Below are 16889 nucleotides of genomic sequence, written 5' to 3' on the forward strand. Positions count from 1 at the left end.
GGCGCTTATGCCGGTGGAGCATAGTCGCGAGGTGGTTTGAAAAAGGTTTTTCCTATTCCCGATCTGTTGAGGCTTCGCCGGGGCTAAAATGATCTGCAAGAAGCAAGCATCGTCATCTTCTCGTGTTATCGTATGATCCTTTCCATCGAAGAGAATGGATAAGCATATGGCATCCTCGTGTCTTGTACCAGATCAAGAATGCATACGTCAAGATAAAGATGTTTCACGCCAATAGCATAGGATGATAACGACATTGATGGTGCCACGTTGCAATCGTGGAAAGAGAGGAACGACGGGAGTGGTTATCCAGTTAAATCAGGGTCCGATTAGGGTCACTTTCTTACTTTGAATAGCGTTTATTGGCTTCGACTTGATCTTGACAATTTCAAATTCGCCAGGAAATCAAAAAGAGCAGATTGAAACTCATAACGCAAGTCACAACGCGAAGCACATAATTGCGATTTCAAAGCAAAAAGGAATAGATTCGATATGCACTAATAGATCTATTTCCACCCGTGATAGCATGCCGGTGTTCTCTGGTATACAACAAATGCCGTGCAACGCAATACATGGAAAACAAAGAGAAGATTTGAGGCCATCCCAACAAAAAACCTTCTTGCCCCGGCATGCATTCCAAGCTAAACACGAAAAATTTCCACTTTCATATCTTGTTTCCTATAAATAACCCAATCTTTGGGTGAATCAGTGTGGTAAAACCCACAAAATTTGGAAAAACGTATTCTCTTTTAAATGTATTTATAACTTGTGGACGGGCACTATCCCAAGGAGATGGAAGCATTTCCTCATGACAACTGCGGTTGCTTCGCACAGCAGCAACCTGCTGGTCTCCTCTGCTGATCCAACCACCTGCGGGTAATTTCAACATTTGAGGACAATTTCCAGTAACATTGCAGCTAAACTGCATAAAAGTGCATTAAGCATAGCTTAAGTCTGTGTAAGCAGGGGATAAACATAATGTAATTCATCCATATGCATCCTGATATAGCCACTTCCCTCACTGATGAATAGGGTCAAATATGGAAACGAAGCATCATGGATATAGCCATCAAAAGGAAGTAACCTCTCAACCTCATATCACTGCGAATGTGCAGAGGCAATGCTCAGACCTTAGGGAGGTTATCCAGAAATAACAATGTTTCTCAAAAATATCAGGAGTACTCTGGCCACTTGAGAGATGCAACTCAAACCTCAAATTTAAATTTTAGCACTTTTAAGGAGGCAGTTGCATATCTGCTCTCAGAAGTGATTGAGGAGAGCCACAAATTACACCATTATTTTTCAGTAGCACCCCCCATTAAAATCATACCACTTTACATATATGGACTGAGATTCTTCATTTGGTAACCATTTTGTTCCAAGGAACAATTTCTGCTTAGAAATGGTTTTTTCTGATTTTGTTCCCTAGATAAGTTTCTTAATATTTGAAAACATCTGGTAGCTACACTATGATTCTATTCCTGGAATAGAAATGCATTTGGTATGGCCTTCAAATTTTATTATGACTAAGAATTTCTTTTATTTTTTTAATAATTTTATTACATTTTTCTTTCTTCTTTTTCTTTTCTTTTTCCTTTTCTTCTTCTTCATCCTCTAGCCAGCGACCGGCTAGACAAGGGAGGTTGACCCTCACCGAGGGCCAGCAAGGCTCCTGCGAGGTTGCCGGACCTCATCGTAGAGGAAGAGGAAAAAAAAAAAAAAAAAGAGATAAAAACAAAATGATTTGAGCCCTTAGCAAACTCGACAACCAGACAAGGATAAACCAGTGGAGATGAAACAAGCGCACATGGCATGAATGCTTGAAACAAGTAGCAGTTCATGTCCTGCTATCTGGAAGCAAAATGAAGGCAAAAGATGTAATAGTACCTGGCAGTTCGAATAGAATTTGGTAAAATTCTCTGACAAATTGTACAGGTATTCACACAACACATTGGGCAACAGATTAGTGCAAGCCTCCTCCACAGTCTGCAAAGTGACGATCAAGAAAGTAATATTAATATATATCCCACTTTGCAGCAGAGAATATCCTGACATTGTCAAAATCATGGTCAATTCATGTCCTACCTCACCGAATTGGAGCAAATGAAGCCCCAATGCCCGTTCATCTGGATGATTCAATGCTATGCTTCCGGTCTACAGCCAAGAAGCATGAGTTAAAAAACAAACGAAAAATGATGAACTTGTAGCACCATGGAATAGTAATTTTTAGCTTCAAGTCCCAAATTAATCACCAGGAGGTAATTGAATTAGCATTCATAAGAGATGACATCGTTAGTTGAGTTGTTGTAAAATTCCATAAACTTTACTACAATTATATATGGCAAAATGAAGGTGCAATACTTTATTATCTCCCATCTCCCAGAGAGAAAGATAGAAAAGGGGGAGGGTTGGTATCATTGCATTATCAAATGCATATGCCCATATCCAATTGAACATAAATAACAGACAGACTACTTACTTTCTTGAGTTCCTCTATATCTTTACCAGATTTTCTGATAATTGAGCACATCCTAGCATGGGCATACAACAGATAGACAGCAGTATTCCCCTGTCATCATAAATAACAACTTAGCCAAAAAGGAATCAAGAAAAGACAGATAAAGAAATAAGGAGCACGTGCATGCATGTGAGAGCAGGTAAAAATGGGATATAAAACTCACGAACTGAGTGGAACATAATAAAAAATCTAATAACCAAATTCAGTCACCACAACCAAAGTAATTTTGTTCACCTAGTATAGTAAAAATTTAAGGAGTAGAGAGGACTTTATTTCTCTGGTAATCATGACAACAATGTCAGCTACACCCATCAATTATTGACAGAGCTATCGATGGAGAACACAAATTTTCACCTTATCATTAAGCATTTGATCAAAGTTGAAGGTGTAGTTGGTGGTCCTATTGTTCTTCAAGTCAGCATACCTGCAAAGAAGTTCAGGATATCAATTCTCTTAATTCCTAAATCCATATAAAGGACAGAACAGACAACTACTTCATAGGCATGCAATGAATTTTCACAAAAAGAATCCTCAACCATTTCTCTTATAGCAAGGAAAATGCTCTAAGCAATTCTAGATAAAGAGCATATAATAAGATCTTATCAAAAAGCAAAAGCATAGAAGAATATTCTGAGGATCTTTCTAAACCATCACAGTTTCTATATACTAGTATATCACTCCCAAAAATTTTCTTGTTTGTTGCTAGAGTCTAGGTTTAGTTCAGCTCATGCTTCCTGAAGCTTTACTGAGGCCTTCTTCAATGCACTAATGTCTAACTTGAATTTTGGTAATAGACCCACTTAATGACATAAACCATCTCATCAGAGCTGTTTCTGAGCATGGAACCAACATAACAAAAACCATGGCAAGCTCATTAGCAGGATAGTGGACTTACTTCACAGCTCCATAACCCACTGCCTCTGCAATTTTGTCAAGATCCTCCTCGCTCCATTCCTTATCCTTGCCTGATGAAAGTTCCACCATAAATTTCAAAGGCTTCTAAATGAAATGCTGATAACAATATTTATGTAGTCAAAAGGTGTAAATCAAACAATTAATTTCAATTAGGAAATTCCGGTATCAATGCAACGTATACATCCTAAACTGAGCCAATGAGTTTCATGAAACCCAAATAAAAAACAGTGACATACCACGTTCAATAAGTGCTGCTTTACTGCGAGCTTTGGCTTCATCCAGTAAATCCGCAAGTCTAACGACTTCAGTACTGCGAGTTCGAAAACGCTTACCATCTTCACCAAGAACAAGACCAAAGCCAACATGGTTGGTCCTAGGGTATGCTTTATCATCATCAGGAAGCCAACCTGCACGCTTAGCAGCCTGAAAAAACAGAAACAAGGGTAGAAGTAAGCTTAGTTCCATGCCACTAACCAATCATATGGACTTGTAAAGAAGACCTATAATGTAAAAGCCAATGCCGGCATGTATCCTCAAGTCAATGAGTTCATAAAGATCGAATGCAGAGAATTTATAAATGAATCGTTATACTCCATAGCACAATAAACAAGGGAAAGAAATTAAACAGAAAGGCATACAGCCCTGAATATTCACCTTGAAAAACATTTGAAAGTGCTCAGACTGACCAACATCGGTGACATAAATAATCCACTCAGCCTTTTCTATGTTCAGGCGATACCTGCCATTGTCAGGTGAGACCTTATCGCTTAAAAGTAACAATAGTAGAACACCAATGTAAAACATAAAGTGAATCCGGAATAACAACAATGCTTCTGAAGGACCATTAACGCCCCTCCTCAAATAGAGGAAAACATTGTAATGTTGAGCAACTTAGGTAGACGAGAGGAGTGTCTGTGAATAAGAGTCTTGATGCTGGATGTTTTACAGGAATTTCCCCATTTTCTGTTTAATATTCATTTGTCTCTCTAGAGTTTAAAGAGTCGCACCACCAGCATGTGATTTTCAATGAGGTTCAGTGATGGAGATTAGATCTTAAAGTAGATAAAGGGCTAAGATTTTAGTGTTGTTTTGAATCAATTATAGATAGTCCTTAAACCCTATCCATAACGCGTAAACCATCCTCTTTCTAATATTCTTTACAGCAGATTACACTTTTAGGAGTTCTCAGTTTTCTTAACACTAGACATTTTCGTATCTACAGCTTATAATATATTTGCCGTGTCTCTTTATTTTAGTGAAAACCTTGATTACCTGCATCAGTTCTAATAACAATTGAAACCACCATACACTAAATATCCAGTTCCTTCTTCACTAAAAACCTTTAGCCAATTTCTCCCAAATATACAGTCAAATCAAAGGAATGGACTGCATTACAGGCTAGAATGTGAATGCATGAAGTCGACATGTTAAGCAGAAGGATAAATCATTTTAAAGAAACATTTAAAGAAATTAACCTAAAGGATGGTCATGTAAAATAAGAAAAGACTATGACGAAGTTTAAGGAAATCTAACCAAAGAGCAGCGAGATCAGTTGATGCATAGTTGTAACCGCCGTCTTTCTTCACCACGATAACAGGTCTCTCAAAACCTTCAACAAATATCACACGAGCTCCTTCACTTTCTTCTACTAGCCCTAATTCGCTCAGCTTCTCCAGTACACTAGGAATATATGGGTTGTAGAAGCTTTCTCCCTGACAAAAGGCAATGCATAAAAAAGTAGTAAGATTTGCCAGTTAAGATGCTTAGTTGTGGAAATGCACTATTCCCACCATGTACGACAAACATTTGCCACTAAAGTCAAATAGAAATTCATAGCTCCAACACTATGTCACAGAAAACAAAATTAGAGGAAATTAGGACCCAAAGCTCATATAGCGATGTTCTTAAAATCTTCAACACCACGTAAAGGATCATCTTTCTCACTGCTAAAAAGGATAAGTAAAGCATTCAAAAGAAGAAGATTTTCCATGGAGCTAATATTATAGATAACATAGAAGTATTCCATCACCATGACTTCCTCAAATTGATTACTGCATCAAAATGCACACTGTAGATTAATTATATCTCAACTGAGTGATCGATGATCACTCATGTACAGGAAAGAGCATCGCATGAGTCAAAATAGTTCTTAAATCATTAGACATCTCTACAAAATAAAAACCACATGCTGACTAATGGCAGGAATTCCACAATGTACAGTACCTTCTCCTCCAATGAAACCCCAAGGCGCTGATAAACCCCATCAAACTCCCTTCGGCTAATATCACAGATTTGCGTCCATGCACTGCGGTACCTTGGTTCCCCACCCTGAACACAAGTTCAACAGTCACCCAACAACAGACTTACATGTCCTAATGGCGGTTAAAAAAAAAAAGGAATATAGAAATTGCAGCTGTCCTAAGTACACGAAACTACCTGGAGGCGAACCACAGCCTTCTGTGCCCTCTCCTTAAAAACAGGATCCTCATCAAATTTCTGTTTTGATGCCTTATAAAATGCCTGGAATACACCAATTGAATTAGTAAAGCAAATTTTTAAGCCCAATCGATTCTGTTTCAGAGAAGAATTTGAATATCCCATGTAGATTTTGTAAGCTATCATGCTTAATGTTAAAGTTCAATGTGTTGCTTGTATTTTGGATCCTTGAAAAATAAACATCAAAGAAAGACAAAAGCAACTGGAGGAAAAAGGTATTAAGCACAGAAAAGCTGACTACATAGAGAGGGCAACTGTGCATAGAAATTAGTGAGATTTCACCCAACTTATGTTAAAATTTCCATTTGAAACAACAACCACCTCCATCACAAATGGATAAAACTGCAACCCTCCAAAATTTAAGCTATAAACATGCGAAACACAATAAATAACTAACAATAGAATAGAAAACAATAAAGTTTCTTTATATTGGAGAAAGAGTTGTCAAATAAAGAAGAAATGTTGCGGATAATAAAGCCATAAAAAGCCTGCAGCAACCGCAACATCAAGGAGAAAGAAAGAGAAATTGAGAAAAGAACAACATGAACAAGGTAAAACAGCTATCAAGAGGTGGGAAATAGTTTCCTCTCTTATCTTTTCCCATTTCTACATATGAGAAATTTCCCAGCTGTCGTAACTTCATTTTTAACAAAAGAAAAAATCACTGAAGAGATGACCAGGAAATAATATGAACAGCCCTATAGAGAATATTTACAGTTATATGTCTAAAAAGAGAATCCATCATAAAAGGTTCCTTCTCTTTCTTCATAATCACTACAAACAAATAACAAAGTCAAATTGCTGTCTTATAAGAATTAAAGCAGTTAAACATAACATTCATCAAAACGCATGCTGGCTGCTGGTATGGCCTATGTCCCTTCCACATGCTAGAGGACAAGGAAATAGAATCAAAGATAACCAATTTGGCATTGGAAAATATCCTCACTCCAGTTCAAACTAAATTACACAGGGACCGCACAACAAATTAAGTAGTAAGCCTATTGAACCTAACATTTACTTCTCTTTCACCAACTCCATTATTTCCCTCTCCATGCTATATAAGAAAGGCCAGAGGGACTTGAGTGGCAACAAATGGTTAGAGATCCAAAATCCTTTTGGCAATGACTGGGGGTGGCAATGGAAACACAGGGGGGTTGATGGGATGATGTCATACGTGTGGTAAAAATGGAGAATGTTAGATTCAAGTGTCAGTTTGCATATGAATGACCAATTCCGATAAAATAATAAAACTAGTTAAACATAAAAAAATAAAATAAAAAACAGCACACATCAAGACATAATTATGCCCCTTATAAACAGTCAAACAAACAGCATATTCCCCATATAAACAGCACTCAGAAATATATTAGGAAAAAAAAAATGAATTCGGTAACCTGCAGGTCTCCCATGGAAGTTTCACTAAAATCTTCCCAATCAAGGCACTTTGCAAAAATAATTTCATCAACATGCCAAAACAACCTTCAAAAGTATAAGGAATTGAAACGCCTAAAAATTTTTGCGATGCATGCTAAGAAAACTCGAGAATCCCTTGTAGGAAGAGAAAACTTCTTTAGGAAAATAAGTTGTCAAATAGACAAAAAGCTGACTTAATCAAATAATGGAGCCCCAAAAAGGCCTGCAATTATAAGATGTCAAGGGAAAGATTATGTGAAAATAACAAATGACTGAGAAAAATTATTGATCAAGAGTTAGCAGATAGCCAAACTGATTATTTCCATTATTTTCAATTTTCTCATTCCTAAATAGTTGTCAAATCGATCCAGAGTTACAAGAAATTTCCTGAATTAGTTGCAAATTAATTTTGAACAAAAAAAATCACCTGATATCACAGGGGAATATAACCCTATACAGAATCGTTTACAAGAGAGAAGATCAAATAGACCAGAAAAGAGAATTTGCCACAATAGGTCCACCGTAATCTAGAGTAAGGAAATATAAAAAAACAAAAAAAAAATGATTGAATTAGGCATTTGCACATACCTCACCCCATTTACACAAAAACAAACTGAAGTGCACAGGAACCACAATCAGTCACATCAAAAGCCTATTATCGATAGCTAGGTCTTCTTCACCAACTCCGTTATTTCCTACCTTACTTAATAAGCAAGCACAAGGAGTTCAAGTGGAGAAGAACATTGGGGGTTGAAAACCTTCCACTGCAAAATCTTAACCCAGGGAGATGGAGAGGGGTTAGTGGAATAACTATCTAAATGATGGAATGCTAGATTCAGGTGACAACTTCACGGATTAATGTCTGAATCTGAATGAAAGAAAGATACTAACTGCCAATAGGAATTTAATGAGCACTCCCCAGATCAAAGGCAGACAAGAAAGCATTTTATGCCATTTTTTACAAGGTCCTAAACAGCATGTCATCAGTCGAAGCTTCAGTAGTCAGATATATAAAACATCTCTAACCTGCAGGTCTCCAATGGCAGTGTCACCAGCATTTTCCCAATCTGGGAACTTCTCGAAAAGGAACTCAATTAACATGCCAAACTGCAAAACCCATACAGCAGGGAAGTCACTTATGGCATGACAATACAATAAAACAAAATTTTGAATTTGTTAAAAAGAGCATATTGCATCATCAACAGTCATCAACAGGACAATGAAATGAAGTAGGCCTATGTTCCCTCAAAGTGGAAAGGGCAGCTAGCACTCAATTTTTAAAATGTGTAATCTGATGAGAAGGATGAAAATTCAGATTGTAAAAGATTCATTTCCCCAGTGAAGCACAAGCAATAAGCTTTATGCCCCCTTATAATTTTAAGAGAAATCAGTCTCCAACTTATGAAAATAGTCAACACAACAAGCAAATTTTCAGGAATCACCTGTGTACCCCAATCACCAACATGGTTTCTACGAAGAACTTCAACGTTTGAAAACTCCAGCATGCGGGCCAGTGTATCTCCAATTATAGTAGATCTCAAATGTCCAACATGCATTTCTTTTGCAATGTTAGGAGAAGAAAAATCAACCACCACCCTTTTAACTGAGAGCCCTGGCGCGCATGTTTCAATTCCATCAATCAGCATCTTCTGAATGTTCTGGAGTACCAATAAAACATTTATAACTAGGTGAGTCATGGTGCTCAATTTGGCCTCCTACATAAGATCTATTTCAACTGCCACAACAGTATCAATGGCATTCAATTGCAATCAGAATTTTTCGAGACATAATCACCTTGGCAATCCAATTCTTCGATAACGTGACGTTCACAAATCCAGGTCCAGCAACAGAGCACGCCTCTACCATTTCAGATGAAGGAAGGTTCTTCATAAGTGCCTAAAGAGAATAAAGTTGACAAGTTAGAAGATCGTCAGCCAGAAAATTCATGGACTAAAGAACTCTGCTGTACATAGTTTGCACCTGTCCTACTGCCGGGGGACCCCTGAATTCTGTCTTTTTACCTTTGATCCTTGGCCATAGGCTCATAGCATTGTTGCTATGACACATGGACGTCACAAATTAGTATTAAGAAATCAAAAGAGGAAAAACATGATGAGGCCAAAAAAATCTTCATGTTTGGAAAATGCACAGCGATAAATTCATACAATTCCAGCAAACTTATTGATTTCCAAATGACCAGAAGGTGGGTTAAAAAACTACCATTGGTAATCGCCAAACTTGGCAGTGCAAGCAGCAACCAAGGGCTCAACATCTGATTCCTCAGGGACAGTTGTCCTAAGAGATGTCTCAAACAGCTTTGCCAGCTGTTTCCTCACATTGCCAATGTTTTCTTGATCCTGGGAAATGCCAAGCCAGACCGTCACAAAAACAATTTCAAAGCCAAATCCCGAAGAAAAGTGACAAAATCTTGGTTTACTTACACTCGCCATTGTTGTTGCTGCTTGCGTCCTTATGCTCCAAACCGATCTCCTAGATTTCACTCTCAGGATATCTGTCTAGTTTCACAAGGATTACAAGAAATTACCGGAAGAACTCGCACGAGAGACAAACACAAAATCGACCACCAAACATCACATGAAGCATGCATAATAAAATCAGTCACAAAACATATCCCTAAAAGCACAAACGGCAAGGCGCACGCATCATCACACTCCAAAATTCCTTTCACAAACCACCGCAATTCCCACAGAATCTCCACCAAAGCCCGACCACAACAGCACCGCCAACCTGAAAACCCCCAACCTCCGAACCTCACACTCTCCGACTACCAAAAAAAACCGCACAACGAGCTCAGTCGCAGGCGAACTACACCAGTTCGGCAATCGAGACCTGAGAAGGACGGCCTCAGTAGAACAAACGGCAAGCTAAGCGGACAGTGCATCTCGAAATGCGCGCGCGCGCGCGGGGAGGCGGCGAGCCCTCTCGATCGCCGCCGGCAAATCGGCACCGGCTGCCGGCGGCGAAAGTAGAAAGGAACGAGCGGCGGAGCGCGCGCGGGAGCTGAAGAATCCGAAACGACTCCAAACCTAGAGAGAGAGAGAGAGAGAGAGAGAGAGAGAGAGACGGAGAGAGGCTCACCGGAGGAGAAGAGGGGGCGGAGGCGGAGGCGGCGGAGCGGAGGCGGCGGAGGAGGAGAGACGGTGGAGAGCAGCGCGAGACCGCCTCTCATAACGGCCCCCTTCTCTATTTATTATTCCCCCTGCTTTCTCGCTGGTGGAGGCACAGGCCGTATGCGTGCTTTCTCCGCCGGCGCCGGTGCTGGTCGCTAGGGTATTTTCAGCAGAGTCCGCGGTTTCGGCTGGCTCACGGCCCGTCCAATGAAGCGGCGACACGTCAGCGGATGCGGTCCAGGTGGATATTTTGGTTGGCTCGTTTCTAGAAAATATTGTCGTGGCAGTAAAAGAAATGGGAGTAAAGTTTACTTATTTTATGGTAGTAAGCAGTATTTACAATCAGTTCACTTAGGTCCCGTTTGTTAACGTTCTTTTTTTCTGTTCATGAACAAAAATCCTGTTTTTTTGATCTAGGGAACAAAAAGAAACAGAAACATGTTTGTTTGTGTTTTTGTTCCAAATCTATTTTTGGTAAGAACACATTTAGAACGTAAATGAGAAATAAGAAAACATGTTTTTTTGTTTATGGAACAATTTTAAGAACAAATTTTCTCTCTTCTCTTTTTTTCTTTGGCCGGTTGTCGGCCTGGCCATGGCTAGCGACCAGCCGTCGATGTCCGCGAACTCACCGGAGTGTCACCGAATCTAGGGCGAGGTCGAGCGCCACCGCCCCCGACGAGGCTCGGGCTTGCCCGCCCACCGGCGAGGCTTGCCGGCTGGCGATGGCCGGCGAGGCCGACTCACCGGTGGTTGGGCGAGCCCAAGCTCGCCCGCCCAAGGGAGGCCGAGCCTCGCCGTGGGCAAGGCTAGGCGAGCTTGAGCTTGGGGCCGGCGAGCCTCGCCATGGGTGGGCAAGGCCGGCGGCCCCGTCGACGATTGTCGCCATGGCCGAGACCTAAGAACCGACCAAAAGAAGAAAAAATAAAAATAAAAATATTTAAAAATTAAAAAAAAAAAAAAAGAATATAAATTTACCAAACGTGTTTCTCGTTCATTTTTTATTCCGAACAAGTTTATTAAATGCATTCTTCATTAAAAATTGTTTCAAGTAGAAATAGTTTTTTCTATTTCTCTTCCCCTGGAACAATTTTTTAACAAAAACATTACCAAACGCGCGCTTTAGAGTTTGCATGGTAACATTTTATTTCTTCCAATTTCGATTTATGTTGTTCCCGAAATAAAAAATTGTTTGGTAAAACTTTTCTTCCCGATAACAATTTTTTTTTTTTGTTCCTCAGAACAAATTTGGAGTAAAAAAAAAAAAAATTAACTTTTTGTTTTTAGGAATAATTTCTAGAAATAAACCAATTTTTTCTTTTCTTTTCTTACTTGCTGTGGCCTTGTTGGTCGCTTGCCAATCGCTGGCCACCTCCGGTCGACAGGCCACCGTTGCCGCCGCCGTCTAATCGTCGTCGTTGCCACACATAGCCCACCGGCCACCATCGCCATCGCCAATCATCGACCATCGTCGTAGGACCGCCGGCCGCGCTGCCGCCGCCCACCGCCGCCACGGCCGCGCTGTCGCAAAGAAGACCACCAACGCCCAACGGTCCTATGGCAGCAAGTGGCGGCGACAGGTGACAGGTAGTTGGCGGTCCATGAACAAAAGTAAAAAAAAATAAATAAATACAAAAAAAAAAAATTGTACCAAACGCATTTATATTCTTTTTCTATTTTAAGAATAAAAATTTTGTATAGTTACCAAACACTTTATTTTACTAAGAAATCGTTCCCTGGAGTAGAAATTAAAAAAAAAAAACTATTTCTGTGAAAAAAAATTGTTCTCCAACCAAGAAGCGTTATCATGCGTATCCTTAATTTTGATCTATGTTATTTAGTGGGTCAAGCTTTCACTTTTTGCTTTAAATTTGTCCGAGCAAAAGCCACGTCGGCCCTTAAAACAAACTTTTAAATTCTTTAAAAGTAAATACGTGTATCGTGTGGAGAAAAAGAAAGGGACACAAGGAATCATTATCCTCCTCCACCTCCGACGCAGGCGTCATGGAGCCTTTAGCATCATTGCAAAGGGCACCGCCACTATTTACGGCCCGAGATGACATGATCCGGTGCAAGCATTGACGGAGGGTTAGGCAACCCTTTGTTGCGGTTGGAGTGGGCTACACCACCCAATGCCAAGGTGGGGAGGGTTGTGGATTCTCTATCATCGAGAGGAGAGTGTTGAGCAAATCCTATTGTCCCTAAACATTGAAAGGCAAGGCGGGTTGTGGATCCTCTATCGTCGCAAGGACATAACCAGCAACCCTAAGGTGGTGCCCATTTCTTTGTTTTTTTTTCTTTACCATTTTGTTTGGAAAAAGGCTAGATTAGGCAGCGAAAAGATGGGAGAAAAGACACTAAAGAATAGAATTTGGAAAGGCATGAAGATAATAAAGATGGTAGAGAATAGAATTTGGAAAAGCATAGGTAAAGTTGGGTGAAAAATATCATAAGTATTTCTATCTTAGTTCGTAATGGTTGTTTATTATTCCTCGACATTGAATCAGATTCTTCAATTGTAGGGAAGATCTTGTCTTTAACTATTTTGACAATCTATAGACCAAGAAATCCCCAAACATGTTTGGTGGTCTCCCTTTCTCTTTAGTAGGGAAAATTTCAAATAAGGATCTAGAGTGACAATTTAATTTTAAATAAAAATCTAAAATGGCCATTTAATTTCAAACAACTCACCAAATTGGCCAAATTTTCGACGGCAAACAAACATTTGCTTATCTTGACGGCATGAGTAGGGACATTTCTGTCCAGAGACATTTCTTTTTCTTCTTTTTATTTTCCTGTCATTTCACTGTTCATCCTCTCCATGCTAGGTTGGAGCTTTGGAGGAAGTTGTAGGTCTCAAGCTCACTCCAGCTACCACCTAGACAAGCCGGTGAGGATTGATTTCGAGCTCCCCCTACTAATAGGAATGAATATGATTCGGGTGGCCAGTTCTCATCTTGGAACTAGTATCGCCAACTAAGGGTCGATTCTAAAAAATTGGAACCGGGACCTACTCATTAGTTCCATTGATCCACTTAATAGCTAGATCACCGATTTGGTTTGGTTCTTGGGTAGTCCATGGATCCGGTCTCTAACGCCTACAAAGTTTGTTTGGCCTTATATTATAGTTGAATTGCGAGCCATTAATTTTGATTAAGGATTGAAAACTATAAGATAAAACAAATAGATAATATTCATTAACTAAAAATTTAATTTCTTCGAAGGTCATGGTGTGATCCTCCTAAGGTTTCTCGATACTAAAAACATGTGGAAAATTAAACTCCAAGTTAAAAGTCCTTACCTCCATAGAAGTTAAAACATTAATCGCATTGATTCATCCTTTTTTAATGTCAACCTAATTGAATCATGGGAATGGTTAATGAGAGACATAATTATACTCTTAAGACAATCCATTGGCTCTTATGGATATCTCCAATCGGTTCTCCCCTTCCTTTACATTCATTTTTTTTTGTTTTGGTTGAGAAAGTAAGTAAATGGATAACTAGAATTGGAAAAAAAAAAGTATGGGGTTAATCTTATTATACATCTAAGTCTATATATATCTCTAGTCTAAAAACTACAAAATAACTAAGTAATTGAGATGATATATATATATCGGTCCGGTCCGAATGGGTGGATAGACGGTTCTACATATAAAACAGAGAATTAGACCGATATTCACCAGTTCCAGTAAACTGGAATTGGGAACTAGACTGATCCACATGGAAACTACTAGTTTTGATTCTTGTTTCGAGCGACTACCATTTCTTTTACATACCCTTAACTGCTAGACCACATCAGCTTTCTTGATCCTTCGAATGATTAGGATCACCGGGAGAACCCCTAACATTGCAAGAACATCTTATAACATGGAGACTGCTATGTTGTGTGGAGATGCTTATTCTCCATGCCTCATAACAATTGTAAAGATGAAATCTTAAGAGCTCTTGCTACCACATCAATGCAAAAACTCTGCCCATCATGTAAAGAGAGCTTGCTAGCACACTGGTTGAAATAAAGAAGCCAACATACATGAAGTCGTGGAAAATCGATGACAAATCCACTTTGAAGGACAAGATTGGCTTCTTGGGTTTCACCAAACTAGGAGCAATTGTCATATTGATCACTTTCTCATTGGAATATCTAGCTTGCTCAAGTCACCATCAGCGATGTAACAGGAGGTTGGAGCAGAAGCATTCGACACCGAGCTGCTGATGTTGATTCCAACGTGGTTGTCATTAATGTTGCCGAACTTGAAGTCTTCGACAGCGCGAACTCGACAGCAAAAAGATAATTAAAGAACTGACATCACCGGCATTAAGTCGGCCCGAACATTGCCCGGGCAGGGTCCAAAGGTCCATGGTAGCAGAGACGGCAAAGGCGAGGTCACGACCACTAGATTCGGGTACTTAAGGACAAAGGCGAAAACAAAGGCGGACTTGTCACGTTCCGATTTAGATTTGGGAGCTTTCTTCTACCGATTTAGTTCTTAATTTGAAAATTTGAACTCTCTTAATTTAGTTCTAGATTTGGGTGTTATCTTTTCTCGATTTAGTTATGAGAGTTTAATAAATATGCTTTTAGGGTTTCAATGCCTCTCTACTCTATTCATGTACAAGTTCTCTACCTCCAGTCGTAACGATGATGATCATAAGAATTTTGGTATCTTGTTGAACTTTATTCACATATTAGATCTGTGTTTGTTTAACCATTATAATTGTTTTCGTATAACAATAGTATAGAAGAAGTCGAATTTAGGCATGCACTGCCAACTAACAATATCGTAATTATTGAAGAGTGCTCATCACTAATAAAGACACGAGATTTAGTGATCAGCCGTCCATTTTGTTTGGTAGATCTGCTCATGTGGAACAAATTTGTGTTTAACTTTGCAAATGCTCCTTGATCCTCCTTGTGTTATGGATTTCGGATTCAATTTGCTTTGTCATGAACACTTAAATACTTTTGCATCATTTTAAATAATGACTATAATTTTCTCTCGACCAAAAAAGAAAAACTACTCATGTTACTTCAATTTAATAAATCAAGTCGACTGAACTTTTTTCTTTGAATTCCTCTATGTCGAGGGATTGACTTCCAAACCCAAAATCGAATATTACTTACTCATCCCCACCTTTATCATTAACCCAAATGCACAACAGACGTGATCAATTGAAATCCTCAAGTAAGAGAAGATTCTTGATCCATAATTAAACCGTCAGAGAAACAATGGATAATAACATAAATAATCCTCGAACTTTGATTTAATGCACAATATCAACCTTGAACTTTAAATTATGTATAGTATGATATCTAGATTTTGGCCAAATATGTATTGTTGTCTTTAAACTTTTAATATGCTTTATATGATCTCTGAATTATCAATAATTATTTAATGTAGTCCTTAAATCATACGAAAATATTTAAAAGTTTATATACCATAATAAATATTAAATTAAAATTTATGGATTGAATTAAATAAATTAAAATAATAGTAATAATAATGATGGTGACAACGATAGTGCTCGTTCTTATCCGTTTCGCCATGTTCCTCGAATCACATGCCCACACCTTCCCATCTCCCACAGTTTCGCTCTCTCTCTCTCTCTCCATTGTTTCTCTTCTTGGCCCTGCTGCTCTGTCCCCTCTCGCGTCTCCGTCCAGTATAAATCCCCGCCCCATTTCTCGCCACCACCTCATCATCGATCCATCGACCGATCGCAAGATGAAGAACGCGGGCAAGAGCAGCAACAGCCCGAGGGCCAACCCGAGGCCCGACGCGCGGAAGGGCCGGAAGTCGGCGACGGGGTGGAACGGGTCGCCGAAGAAGGGCGGCCACGGGGGCAAGTTCACGTGGTCCGGCGACGGGTACTCGCGGGCCGAGATGGGGCTCGCGAGGGAGGAGGCCGTGGACGCCAAGGACCCCAACTTCGAAGATCCGGAGGACGGGAACGAGGGCCGGACTCGGGACGCTTGATCGGCGATCTCGACGGCCGGGGGTCCCCGGGTGGATCGGAGTGTAGATATTTGCTGATGTTTGATGAATGACCAATAAACGAAATGAGATTAGAACGGGATGTACTCTGTGCATAGTGTCTTATCTACGGCGATGGTTTGATCTCGTTGGGTGTTTTCTCTTCCCTTTTTTCTTTTTTCTGTTCTCTCTCTGCATACGATGAAGATCAGATCGCCGGACGGAAAATCGGTTCGCCGGCGACGGAGATCTCACTCACTCACTGCTTGGCGAGATCGTCGCATCTGAACCACGCGACGCACGTGACACGACACAAGCCATGGTGATGTCCGAGAGAAACTGGGCAACTGATGCGACCTGTTGAAGGTTGATTCGACATCCACGTTCCACTCCCAGTTCCGTTCCGTTCCGTTCCTAGATAACTTGGGCATATTAGCAAAGCCCA

General features: G+C 39.9%; 1 protein-coding gene across 2 annotated transcripts; it reads right to left on the reverse strand.

Moving 5' to 3' along the window:
• Positions 1-461: 461 nt before the first annotated feature.
• LOC104438211 (arginine--tRNA ligase, chloroplastic/mitochondrial) lies at positions 462-10593 on the reverse strand. Of its 2 annotated transcripts, none has more exons than XM_010051305.3 (18): positions 10439-10593; positions 9781-9851; positions 9560-9696; positions 9320-9395; positions 9134-9235; positions 8782-8997; positions 8366-8446; positions 5867-5950; positions 5654-5758; positions 4964-5142; positions 4085-4169; positions 3667-3853; positions 3411-3480; positions 2870-2939; positions 2477-2566; positions 2083-2151; positions 1885-1983; positions 462-867 (listed from the first exon to the last, which is right to left on the reverse strand). In XM_010051305.3, the coding sequence occupies exons 1-18, from the start codon at positions 10527-10529 to the stop codon at positions 757-759; spliced, it is 1923 nt and encodes a 640-aa protein (XP_010049607.2). In that variant the 5' UTR covers positions 10530-10593; the 3' UTR covers positions 462-756. The 2 variants fall into 2 exon arrangements, with proteins under 2 accessions (XP_010049607.2, XP_018727075.2); XM_018871530.2 differs by having other exon boundaries at positions 480-867; positions 9781-9855; positions 10439-10585.
• Positions 10594-16889: the final 6296 nt, after the last annotated feature.

The sequence above is a fragment of the Eucalyptus grandis genome, chromosome 3 (genome assembly GCF_016545825.1).
Source record: "Eucalyptus grandis isolate ANBG69807.140 chromosome 3, ASM1654582v1, whole genome shotgun sequence".
Classification (NCBI taxonomy): domain Eukaryota; kingdom Viridiplantae; phylum Streptophyta; class Magnoliopsida; order Myrtales; family Myrtaceae; genus Eucalyptus; species Eucalyptus grandis.

Bases quoted from the DNA above. Each gene is read 5' to 3' on its own strand.
- LOC104438211 (XM_010051305.3), bottom strand. From the start codon at position 10,529: ATGAGAGGCGGTCTCGCGCTGCTCTCCACCGTCTCTCCTCCTCCGCCG. The intron at 8,998-9,133 runs GTGATTATGTCT...TTGGTACTCCAG, and splicing joins CGAAGAATTGGATTGCCAAG to AACATTCAGAAGATGCTGAT. The intron at 2,567-2,869 runs GTGAAAATTTGT...TTATGATGACAG, and splicing joins ATCAAATGCTTAATGATAAG to GGGAATACTGCTGTCTATCT.